Consider the following 12,831-nt stretch of genomic DNA (forward strand, 5'->3'; position numbering starts at 1 on the left):
GTGGAAGGGTGACAAGTGCTTGCTCTACAGGATTTGCTTACAAAGGATCTGAGGGTTGTGAAAGAGAGAGGGGTTAAAGATGACTCCAGGTTTGTTTCCTAAGGAGCTGAAAGGATGGAGTTGCACTTAACTGACATGGGAATAATTGCAGATGGAGCAGATTTGGGGTGGAAAATGAGGAGATCGGTTTTGGCAATATTAAGTTTGAGATGCCTGTTAGACATCCAGGTGGAGTATGAAAAAGGCAGTGGAGGTCCAAGTGTGCAGTTCAAGGGAGAGATCTGGACTGGAGGTGGATAAAACCTGGAATCATAAACCTGTAAATGGTACCTAAAGTTATGAGAAGGGATGAGCTCTCCAAGGGAGTGGGTATAGAAAGCAGGGAAGGTTCAGTGACTCAGCAGTAGATCTTCCAGTGTTGAGATATCTGGGCGGGGGGCAGGGGAGTAGGAGGAAGACCAGGAGAGTGGTGCTATGAAGGCCAAAGAGGCTTCCAGGAGGAGGGATCTATCAGCTGCGCAAGGTGGTGTTAATGGATATTTGAGCCGTTGGCAATTTTGAACTATTCTGAATAATGCTGCTGTGAATATTCTTGTATACGTCTTTCGGTGCACGTAGTGACTTTTTCAATCCACATTTTTCTTTTTGAGACGCATCCATGTTGGTTGTACCTGTAGTTATTTCTTTTGACTGATGTGTAGTATTTCTTGGTCTGAATATACAACAGAATTGATATATTTGTTGATTGACTTTGGGGTTGCTTTGAATTTTTTTTGCTGTTGTAAACAAGGCTGCTGTGAGCTTTTTTGATTTATGTTTCTTGTGCATGTATGCAAGAGTTTCTTTAGTGTATATGCCTAGCAGTGTAATTGGTGAGTATTAAGATGTGCTCATCTTCAACTTAGTAGCTATTATTAGTGACATTTTCCAAAGTGATTTTTTAAAAAAAATATTTATTTATTTATTTGGTTGTGCTGTGTCTTAGTCGCGGCATGTAGGCTCCTTAGTTGCAGCCCATGGGCTCCTTTAGTTGCGGCAGGCGGGCTCCTTAGTTAGTTGTGGCATGCGACCTCTTAGTTGCGGCATGCGTGTGGGATCTGTTTCCCTGGCCAGGGATCGAACCCCCTGCATTGGGAGTGCGGAGTCTTAGCCACTGTGCCACCAGGGAAGTCCCCAAAGTGATTTTTTTTACATATTTATACTCCCACTAACAGGGTTTGAGAGTAACTCTTGCTCTCAAATTTGTTAGATTGTAAAATTGTTGCCTGTCTTTTTGATATGAAATGATAATCTTGTTTTTAATTAGAATTTTTAAAAATTAAATAATGAGATTGAACATCTTTTCCCTTTTGACCATTCATGTTTCCTCATGTGAAGTTTCTTTTCGTGTCTTCTGCTGGTTTTTCTGTTTGTTTGCCTCTTTTTATTGATACTTGATATTCTTATTGATAATGACCTTATATTCTTGATATTAACCCATTTTTCTGGACTTGGGTGTTGCAGATATCTTCTCCTTGTTGATGACTTGTGTTTTTACACTATGGTGATGAACTAACAAATAGCTTTCATTTATTAATCTTCTGCTATGGTTTGTGTTTTTTGTTTAAGAACTCCTATACTGTGAAGTTATAGTATATTCTGTTATATTTTCTTCTAAAATTGTAATGTTTTGCTTTTCACATTTAAATCTTTAATTCATCTGAAATGGATTATCTTGGTAAGGCATAAGATAGAAACATAGTTCGATCCACCCCCTCACTTCCTCCAGCTATTCAGTTGGCTCAGGACCTTTTATTGAAAAGGCTATACTTACCCACTGATTTACAGTATTAGCTCTGTGTTATATCAGATTTTCATGGTTTCCATTCTATTTCATTGAGTATCTGTTTTTAATTCTTTGGGATATATACCTAGGAGTGGAATTGCTAGGTCATATAACAATTCTGTGTTTAACTTAAAAAAAAAAATCTAAAGCAGGACTCTTTTTTCATAACTACAACAATATTATCACACTTAAAAATTAATAACAATTTCTTAATCTCATCAAATACCAGTGTAGAAATTTCCCTGATTGTCTCACTAACAATATGTTTGTAATTGGTTTGTGAGAATAATGATCCACATAAAATGAAAACATTAAAGTGTGCTTGAAATGTTTTTTAAGATCCCTTTTATCTATATAGTCCCCCTCTCTTTTTTTCTTGCAGTTTAATGTTTGCAGAAATAAAGTCCTTTGTTTCAGGATTTTATTTGACAGCATTTGCATGATACCACATGATTGCATTCCTGTGGTATCCTTTAGTGGATTTTTATGTTCTCTGTCTTTCCTATTAATTTAGATGCTTATCTGGCATGACAAAGTCATAGGTAGTGGTGTGTGTATTTCTTCTATTTTGTTGTATCAAGAGGTAAATAATGTCTGGTCCCCGTCTTTTTGTGTTGTTAAAATTGTTAGTGTGTTCAGATTGTTAGTTTGATTAATTTATCATAAAATTCCCCACCTAGTATTTCCAGCCACCGTTGGTGATTATTGCTTAGATTCTTTATTTTATTGGAGATTTCAAAATGGTAATATTTTATCTATCATTGCTTAATAATTTATTAGTTGGAATTCTTTTTTTTAATTGTAGTTAATTGTAGTTAAATTAAGTTTAATTGTAGTTAAAATGTAAATAAGATTTACATTTTAATCTTTAAAAAATTTTTTTTCGTCATGGATATTTTTTGGGGGGACATCAATTTTAATTTATTTATTTGTGTATTGGCCACACCACGTGGCATGCTGGGTCTTAGTTCCCTGAGCAGGGATTGAACCCTGCCCGCTTCAGTGGAAGCAGAGTCTTAACCACTGGACCGCTAGGGAAGTCCCACATTTTTAAGTGTACAGTTTAACCATTTTTAAGTGTACAGTTCAGTAGTGTTAAGTATATTCACATTATTGTATAAAAGATCTCTAGAACTTTTTCATCTTATAAATCTGAAACTTTATTCCCATTAAACAACCCTTTTCTCCCTCCCCGCCCGCAGTAACAGCCTTCTGCTTTCTGTTTCTGTGAATTTGACTACCTTAGGTACCTCATATAAGTGGAATCATACAGGATTTATTTTTTTGTGACTAGCTTATTTCATCTAACATAATGTCCTCAATGTTCATCCATGCAATGGCATGTGACAGGATTTCCTTTTTTTTTCTTTTCAATTTTTTAAATTATGGTAAAATACACATCACATAAAAGTTACTATCATAACCATCTTTAAGGTCAGTGGTATTATGTACATTCATGTCATTGTACAACCATCACCACCATTCATCTCCAGAACTCTTTTTTTTGTCTTGCAGGACTGAAACTCTCTACCCATTAAACAGTAACTCCCCATTACCCCATCCCCCAGCTCCTAGCAACCACCATTCTACTTTCTGTTTTCTATGATTTTGACTACTCTAAGTACCTTATATAAGTGGAAACATACAGTATTTGTTCTTTAGTAGCTGGCTTATTTCACTTAGCATAATGTCTTCAAAGTTCATTCAGATTGTAGCACGTTAGAATTTCCTTCCTATTTAAGGTTGAATAATACTCCATTGTATGTATATACCAAATTTTGTTTATCCATTTATCCATCAATGGATATTTGGGTTGCTTCCACCTCTTGGCTTTTGTGAATAGTGCCATTTGAACGTGGATGTGCAAACAGCTCTTTGAGACCCTGGTTTTTCATTTTGGATATATTCCCTGAAGTGAGATTGCTTGATGATGTGGTAGTTCTACTTTTAATTTTTTAAAAAGTGTGGGAACCTCCACACTGTTTCCCATAGCATTTGCACTATTTTATAATCCTGCCAACAGTGCAAAAGGGTTCCAATTTCTCCATATCCTCGCCAATACTTGTTATTTTCTGGTTTTTGTTTTTTTTTTTTTTTTTTTGCGGTAGGCGGGCCTCTCGCTGTTGTGGCCCCTCCCGTTGCGGAGCACAGGCTCCGGACGCGCAGGCCCAGCGGCCATGGCCCACGGGCCCAGACGCTCCGCGGCATGTGGGGTCCTCCCGGACCGGGGCACGAACCCGTGTCCCCCGCATCGGCAGGCGGACCCTCAACCACTGTGCCACCAGGGAAGCCCGGTTTTTGTTTTTTTGATAGCCATTCTAATGGATGTGAGGCATTATCACATAGTGGTTTTAATTTGCATTTTCTCTGATGATTAGTGACATTGAGCATGTTTTCATATGTCTGTTATCCATATTATATCATCTTTGGAGAAATGTCTCTTCAAGCCTTGTGCCCATTTTAAAATCAGATTGGTTGATTTTTTGTTGTTGTTGGGTTGTAGCAGTTCTTTATATACTCTGGATATTAACCCTTTATCAGATACATGATTGGCAATTATTTTTTCCCATTCCGTAGGTTGCCTTTTGACTCTGTTGATTGTGTCCTTTCATGCTTTAAAGTTTTTAAGTTTGATTTAGTCCCATTTGTTGATTTTTGTCTTTGTTTGTCGGTGCTTTTGGTGTCATATCCAAGAAATCAATGTCATGAAACTTTTTATGTTTAACTTTTTGAAGAACTGCCGGCCTCCATTCTTCTAACTTCCACAACAGCTGCACCATTTTACATTCCCACCAGCACTACACAGGGTTCTAACTTCTCTACATCTTCACCAACATTTGTTATTTAGCCATCCAAGTGGGTGTGAAATGATAATCTCGTGGTTTTGATTTGCATTTCCTTAATGGCTAATGATGTGGAGCATCTTTTCATGTGCTTATTGGCCATTTGTGTGTCTTCTTTGGAGAAATGTCTAATGAAATTCTTTTCCTATTTTTAAAGTTGGGCTGTTTGTCTTTTTATTATTCAGTTGCAGGAGTTTATGTATTCTGTATATAGGTTCCTTACTAGATACATGATTTGCAAAATTTTTCTTTCATTCTGTGGGCTGTCGTTTCACTATCCTGATGGTGTCCTTTGAAGCCCAAAGATTTTTATTTGATGATGTCAGATTTACCAATCTTTTCTTTCACTGCTTGTGCTTTGATTGTCATCTCGAAGATGCCATTGTCTAATCCAAGGTCATGAAGTTATACCTGTTTACTTCTAAGAGTTTTGTAGTTTTAGCTCTTATCTTGAGGGCTTTGATCCACCTTTGAGTTCATTTTTGTAAATGATGTGAAGGAGGGGTTAAAAGCCACTCTTTCCCTATTGAATTGTCTTGGTACCTGTGTTGAAAATCAGTTGACTATAACTGTGAGGTTTATTCCTGGACTGTCAGTTCAGTCCCACTCATTCTGTTCCATCGATCCATATGTTAGTTCTTATGCCAGTAGCACAAGGTCTTGATTTTTTGTTTTGTGTTCTTTGTGGTTTTTTTCTTTATAAATTAAGTATTTCATTGCTCATATATAGACATTCATTCAACTTTTGTTCATTGATCTTTTATCTAACCATCTCTTATTTTTTTTTTACATCTTTATTGGAGTATAATTGCTTTACAATGGTGTTAACCATCTCTTATTAATTATAACTATTTTCCATAGATTATTTTGGGTTTCCCTTGTAGGTGATCATTATCTGTGAATTATGACAGATTTGTTTCTTATTTTGCAATCTTTATTATTTTTTTAAATTTATTTTATTTTGTTATCACACTGCCTGGAACTTTCAGAACCATGGTGAATAAAAGCCCTCAACAACAGACATCTTTGTCTTAGTCTTAGTTTTAAAGGAAATGCATGTAACATTTCACGATTAAGTGTAAAGTTTGCTGTGGGCTTTCCATGGATATTCTTTCTCAGTCTAAAAATATTCTTTTCTCTTCCTACTTGGCTTGGAGTTTCTATTCCTTAATGGAGGTTGAATGTTATAAAATACTTTTTCTGTATCTATTGAGATGATCATTTTTTCCTTTAACTGTTAAGATAGTGGATTTTACTGGTCTATTTTCTAACATTAACTCAGTATTTCATTCCTACAGTGAATTCAGTTTGGTCTTAATATATAATCTTTTTTGGTGTGTTAGCAGGATTCTATTTGCTTTCGTTCAGGCTCTTTGCGTCTGTGATCATGCGTGAGTTTGTCATTTTTCCTCTCTCTTACTGTTCTTGATTGGTTTGTGATATACCAAGGTGTTATGCTGACTTCATAAAATGAGTTGAGGAGTATATCCTCTGTTCTCTAGAATAGTTCCTGTGAGATTGAAAATATCCATTCTTTGAATGTTCAACTTTTAGCTGATAGTTTACAATGGTAAGTAAAGAGACTATTTAACCTACAGGTATGGGATATATTTCTGACTCTGTGAAGTAAGGCTGCAAAAGGGGGTATTTGACTCATTGCATTTTAGCAGCTTGTTATTACTGTACTGTTAGCTAATCATAAGGTTACAGTGTAGCTATAAGTTACTCATTTGATTCTAGCATAGAGTAATAAAGTTGTTTTTACACAGAAGAGCCATTGTATTGAGAGTTAGGGAGTGTATCTAATTTTGTGAATGCTTTCACCTTTTTTCCTACAATACAAACAGAAAGGCAATGTTTCCTGCATGTAGACTAATTAAATTTCTGTTTATCTTACAGAAGTAATAGACCTTACTCATGATAACAAAGATGATCTTCAGGCCGCCATTGCTTTGAGTCTGCTGGAGTCCCCCAAAATTCAAGCTGATGGAAGAGATCTTAACAGGTTATTGATTTAATTTATAGTGTTTGCTCTGCACATCAGTATGTAGGTCAAAGGCATTATCTCTGTGAAACAGTTCTGCCAAGCTTCTTTAATTGCACCTAAATGAAATTTCTTTTATGAGAAAATTTAAATTCACATTCGCTTACTTACTCCTTGGTTCACTTTTGAAGAAGCTAAATATGATAAGGGTCTTATTGCAGCCTGTGGTCTTTGAGTAGAAGCCTGCAAGGTTTTGTAGTTCACATTTGCTAGTGGGGAGAAAACTGTCTAGGGCAAATATCTGATAAATATGTATTCTCTTTATTAACTTTGAGCCTTTGTAAACTTTGAATGTTTTGTTTTTGGCTATTGAAAATGAAAGTTATCACTCAGCTGCCCTAGGACTAGGAGGATATATGTTTTGAATTGGTACTGATTTGGTGATTGTCTGGTATTGTTCACAGATACCCAGTTCCAGTGGTGCCCAGTCATGTTTCCAGACATGTTTATCCCCTCATACTGCCAAGTTGTTTCTTTCGGGGAAACATAGGGCTATGGTTTGTGTGCTAAGCCATTTCAAGGCTCTTATCTTTAGCAGAGTGTCTCTCTTGCCTCTTTCAATGGCAAGGTCTGAGATAAGGCACTATTGTTGAAATGTAAAACTTTTAATATGGTAGCCATAAATAGTTTTGAGTCTCAACTCAGTTCCGTCAGGGCCCTTGTTAGTAATAATCTCTGTTATGGCAGGATTAACAACTCGATGTTTAAACCTTTTCACTTATGTTGCAACCTTATAGTTATTATATAGCCAGCGGTTACCCAGTAAATAGTTTATCTGGCATTTTGAATTACCTGTGAAAGCTTACCTACATCCTCCATATAGTATATTGTTGTTTAACTCTTCTCTTTTTTGATGTGTGATATGTTGGCACAATATAGGATGCACGAGGCAACCTCTGCAGAAACTAAACGCTCAAAGAGAAAACGCTGTGAAGTCTGGGGAGAAAATCCCAATCCCAATGACTGGAGGCGAGTTGATGGTTGGCCCGTTGGGCTGAAAAATGTTGGCAATACATGTTGGTTTAGTGCTGTTATTCAGGTATGGTATTAAGAGACAACTGTGTCTTCTGGAAACGATTTTGTAATTTATTAAACTGAAATGTGAGAAACATAGCTTTAAAAAAAAGGAAACAGGTAAATAAAACTGGAGGGTTTTCCCCATGGCATTATTGTGTTTTGGTTGCTTTCTTGTGTTTTGGACCTAGGTGCTCTTGTGTCTAGCTTGGTCAGTACTGAAAACAGAATCTTCTGTGGTTATAAATAGGTTGAGGAGGTGTTTTGGTGAATGCTGTATTACAGCAGAGCAAGAGCTAATAAGGAGAAATCAGTCTTTGGGAGGCTATCATAAATGACCAGGCAGGAAGGAAATGATGATGGCCTGGAATAGAGAAGTGGCATAAGCCATGGAAGGGAGGAGTCAAAGCATTCACGAGGTATTTAGGAGATCAGATCTATAGGATTTGATAAGCAACTGGGTAGGGATATGTGCAGGAGGGCCTGAGAAGGACTGCAAGGTTTCTAGCTTGAGGTACCAGGTGGACGATAGTGCCATTTAACACTGGAGGAGGAATAATTTGCGTGAGTGTTAAACGGGGGATTTTAGTTCGCTTTATACATGCTGAGTTTGAGGGTCCACGTGGAGATACAGTGTAGGCAGTTATCTATGTGAGTATGTTGTTCAGTAAAAAGATCTGGGCTGCAGATATAGTTCTGGGAATCAGTAGCATGTAGATGGTGATAAAGCCAAGCTAGAGGATGAATTCGCCTGGGGAGCGTGTTGCCTCTTAAACTTAACGTGGCTGCAGTGCAGCACTTGATCGCGCCCTGCCAGCTTCTCCTTCACAGTCCTTGACACTGACCCAGCTGCTTGGCCAAAAATGGAATCCTCCGTTTACACACGTAAAATCCATGGGTTCCGTCAGCTTACTCTGTGCCTGGACTGTTTTAGCACTGGGGAAACAGCAGTGGATAAATCAAAGCCCTCACTCTCATGGAGTTTACTTGGAAAAGAGTGGGACCAGCAGGAAACAAAATATATATCAGATGGCAGTAAGTGCTATAAAGATGAATGAATGGGGGCAAGAGGGGCTAGAAAGGGTTCAGCTAGAGAGGGAAGGGGTGCTGTTTATATAGGGGGGTTACGTATGGCCTTTCTGCTAAGGTGGGCATCTGAGTAGAGGCCTGACTTAGGCGAGGGAATGAGCCATGTAGTTCCATGAAGAATGTTTCATATAATTATATAGAGGACACTGCAGACAGGGAACAGCAAGTTCAGAGACTCAGGTCAGGAGCTGAGAAATAGAGAGAAGGCTGGAATTGAGTGCCCGAGGAGGGGGAACAGACGGCTGTGAGTGCAGGGAGGTGGTGGAGGCGGGACGGGGGAGGGGGAGCTTGGGGTCGTGATGAGGGTTCAGGAATCACGTGAGGTGGGAAAGTATTGGAAGGTTTGGAGCAGACAAGTGCTGCGATCCTACTTCCATTTTAAGAGGCTCACTGGCCTCTGCATTGAGAATAGGATGTAGGAAGGTCTTGGGGAATGAGGGACACGAGTCAGTTCTTTCCTTTCGAGAGAGAGGGAGAGATTGAGATTGAGACCGAGACCCTTCCCTGGATTCACTTCCCTCCTGTGAGAGATGGTGAAAGGAGCGAGCCTATGGAGGGGATGACTGAGAAAGGCTTCTGAGAAAGCATGGGAGGACAGGACAGAGAGCAGGGCGTGTGGGGAGGGCTTGGCCTCCGACAGCAAGAGGGCAAGAGGGTAACAGGGGAGAGGACAAGGAGGAAATGATGACTGCCAGTTAAAGTGGAAATAGTTCCTAGTAGTCGTTTTTTCCTCTGAAATAAGCAGCCATTTTTTGAGGCGGAGTGGAAGAGTGACAGAATGAGGTTTTAAAGGGAGTGAAAGTTTAAATGGTTGTTGTAAACAGCGGGAAACCAGTTGGCGCCAGAATACAGTGGTAGGATTTCTAAAAATGTGAAGGTCTACTTGAGGTTGTAGACCTTAAATGTATAGTGGTATCCACATGTCCTGTTTGCTCGGGACTTCTTCTCTTAGCAGTTCTCCAAAACGCTTAAGTGGAAAATTAAATTCATTTAAGTTGGAGGATTTGCTGGGTATGATGAAAGGACAAAAGAGCAGTTTGAGGGACTTCCCTGGTGGTACAGCGCAGTGGATGAGACTCCGCGCTCCCAAAGCAGGGGTCCGGGTTCAATCCCTGGTCTGGGGAACTAGATCGCACATGCATGCTGCAACTAGGAGTTCGCATACCATAACTAAGGAGCCTGCATGCTGCAACTAAGACCTGGTGCAACCAAATAAATAAATACATAAATAAATAAAAACTAAGAGATTGTTTCAAAAAAAAAAGAGCAGTTTGAGAATTTAATGAAAGATGAGTAGAGACCACGGAATCAAAGCTGGGGAGAGGGAGAAATGAAGACAGGAAGGGAGGACAGGAAAGAGGTCTGTTTGCTTGGGTTCCTGATGACGTCAAAGCACAGGTGTCCTGTGGGTCATTGAACAAATGAGCCAGAAGACAGGTTATGGTTCAAGAGGAGGTTTTTCTGAATTTGTGATCTGAGAAGCAGCAGTGTTTCCGGTATTGACATATCCTGGGTATGTAGAGATGGAGTGGAGGAATAGGTCATGAGACCTAAGATGCTCATGGGAGCTGGGGGGGTCCCTCGGCTGAACAAAAGTACCTGTGTTCCCTCAGAAAATGTGAATTGGACTCCTGCTGTGTGCCTAGCACTGTTCTAAGCCCTTGAGATATAGGAGTGGACCAAACCAAGACAGAGACTTGCCCTTAGGGAGTTAGATTCTTGTGAGGCAAGACAGACAAGGAACAATAAATAGTTGAAATAGGAATCAATAAATAGTTGAAAAACTAACTCGTTAACTACATAGATGTTTATATAGTATGTTAAACTCTGGTCAGTGTGATAGAAAAGAGAGCAGGGTATGGGAGATTGGAATTGACGCAGGAGGGACGGGAGCAGGTTCCAACATAAACTACGATGTTAGGTTAGGCTGCGTGAGGGGATGAGATTGGAGCAGTTGCCCTGGACACAGCAGGCGAGAGAGTGAGCCAGGCAACTGTCGGGGGAGAGCATTCCATGTAGAAGGGGAAGCACCAAACAATGGCCACAAGGTGGGAGTGAGCTTGGCGTGTTCACAGGACATCAGAGTTCCGAGTGGCTGGAATGCTAGGAGCGGAGGCAAGGATCACTGGATGTGGGGTTGGAGAGGTAACTTGTCCTTTGCTCTGAGTGAGATGGGGAGTCTTGAGGGTTCTGAGCAGAGGAGTAATGTACTCTGACTCGAGTTTTAAAAGGCTCCCTCGGGCCACTGTGAGGAGAGCAGAATGGAGGGGGCGCGGATACAAGTGGAGAGACCTATGAAGGGGGCCGCTGCAGTCATCACTGAGAGGCCGTGCTGCCCTGGACCAGGCTGGTAGCTGTGGAAATAGAGAAGAGGTTGAAATCTTGATTTATTTCCAAGGCAGAGCTGACAGGATGTCCTGTGGATTGGGTAGTGACCAAAGTCACCTAGTAAGGATAGCAGACTTGGGATGGCAGAGCTCTCACCATATGACAGTCTTCAGTGGATCAGGTGCTTTATTTTGGTTACATTAGAAAGATAGTTAGAAGGAGCTGTGTGGAGAGTGGGCTGGTACAGAGGAGGTTCTAGAGGCAGGGAGACGATGTGCCGTGATCCAGGTGGGCAGTGATGGGAGTTTGATTAGAGCAGGTGATAGGGACTGATAGAGAGGAGGTGGTTATGAATAAAATAGCGCCCCAGAGGCAGAGTGCAAGGGACTTCTTACTGGATGTAAATGGTTGATAAAGGGAAAGGAGTCAACGATTATTCTGAAGTTCTGAACTTTGATGCCTGGAGGAGGAGGATGTAATTAGTGATACAGAGACTACAGGAGAAGAAGCAGATGTTGGAGGATCAAGTTGATATTGGTTTGGGAAATGAGTAACATCAGCTCACACTGTTGTAGTTTTTAAGAATAATAGCATCTTTGGGAAAAGCCAGATTTTGGTGAAGGTGAGGAAGTGGAGTGGAGGGACTTGAGAACGTAAGGCCATTTTTCTCAAGGTAGAACAGAAGTGCTGGAACATGTTACGGGATAGTCAGCCGAGTAGGGGGTGAAACCAGGAGGAATGGAGATGCGCTAGGTAGACATGGGAGGTGGGAAGAGAAGAGATGGGGCTGCTTGTAGAGCTGAGCATCCCAGCCCCGGCTCCAGATGGAACTTTGGTATCACATCCTAACCCGACTTAAGTTCCCAGTCCAGGTGTACACTCCTCCTATTGGCTGAATCCCGGTAGAGCTTGTCGTGGAGTGGGGGAAGTCGGAGGCTTATAGTCCACCCAGGATGCTGCTTCAAGAGTTCCAGTCTGTGGGCTGGAGGGCTTTTCATCTGAGGATTATGTTGGGATGAGGAGTTATATTCATACAAGAGGTTTTGTTTTTTTTTTTTTTTCTGTACGCGGGCCTCTCACTGTTGTGGCCTCTCCCGTTGCGGAGCATAGGCTCCGGATGCGCAGCCTCAGCGGCCATGGCTTATGGACCCAGCCACTCCACGTCATGTGGGATCCTCCCGGACCGGGGCACAAACCCGTGTTCCCTGCATCGGCAGGGGGACTCCCAACCACTGCGCCACCAGGGAAGCCCATACAAGAGATTTTTTAAAACATTAACTTTCAAAAGATATTTGTAGTTGGAAAAATGTATGATTTACAAACAGTAAAAAGGAATTCCTTTCCCTAATTCTGCCAGCCAGAGATATGTTAAAATTCCTTAAAATACAGTATTTAAGGCAAAGAGTGGCGAATAGTAAAGCTTTAGAAAGAAATGTTTCAAATCCCTGTACTATTATTAAGTCCCCATTGTACCCATCGCCCGTCATACCACCCCCTTCACACAGATACAACCACAGGTGTATGTAACCCTAAACAGTGTATCATGTTGTTTTATATGATTAAACTTCTTATGAACAATATAATACTCTTTCTACACCTTTTTCTCACACAGAATATTTCTGAGATACATCTATGTTGATACATGTAGCTCTTGATCACTCATTTTTACTTTGTAGTTGTCCTTTTAT

General features: G+C 40.4%; 1 protein-coding gene across 9 annotated transcripts in view; it reads left to right on the forward strand.

Moving 5' to 3' along the window:
• Window positions 1-12,831, forward strand: part of USP28 (ubiquitin specific peptidase 28) — a 56,974-nt gene that overhangs the window by 15,139 nt on the left and 29,004 nt on the right. For all 9 annotated transcript variants that reach the window (XM_032640429.1, XM_032640438.1, XM_032640435.1 and 6 more), the window contains 2 exons: window positions 6,568-6,673; window positions 7,592-7,751. In XM_032640429.1, the coding sequence (XP_032496320.1) occupies window positions 6,568-6,673; window positions 7,592-7,751 (266 nt within the window). The remainder of the gene's footprint in view (window positions 1-6,567; window positions 6,674-7,591; window positions 7,752-12,831) is intronic.

Source organism: Phocoena sinus, chromosome 8 (assembly GCF_008692025.1).
Source record: "Phocoena sinus isolate mPhoSin1 chromosome 8, mPhoSin1.pri, whole genome shotgun sequence".
In the NCBI taxonomy this organism is placed as follows: Eukaryota; Metazoa; Chordata; class Mammalia; order Artiodactyla; family Phocoenidae; genus Phocoena; species Phocoena sinus.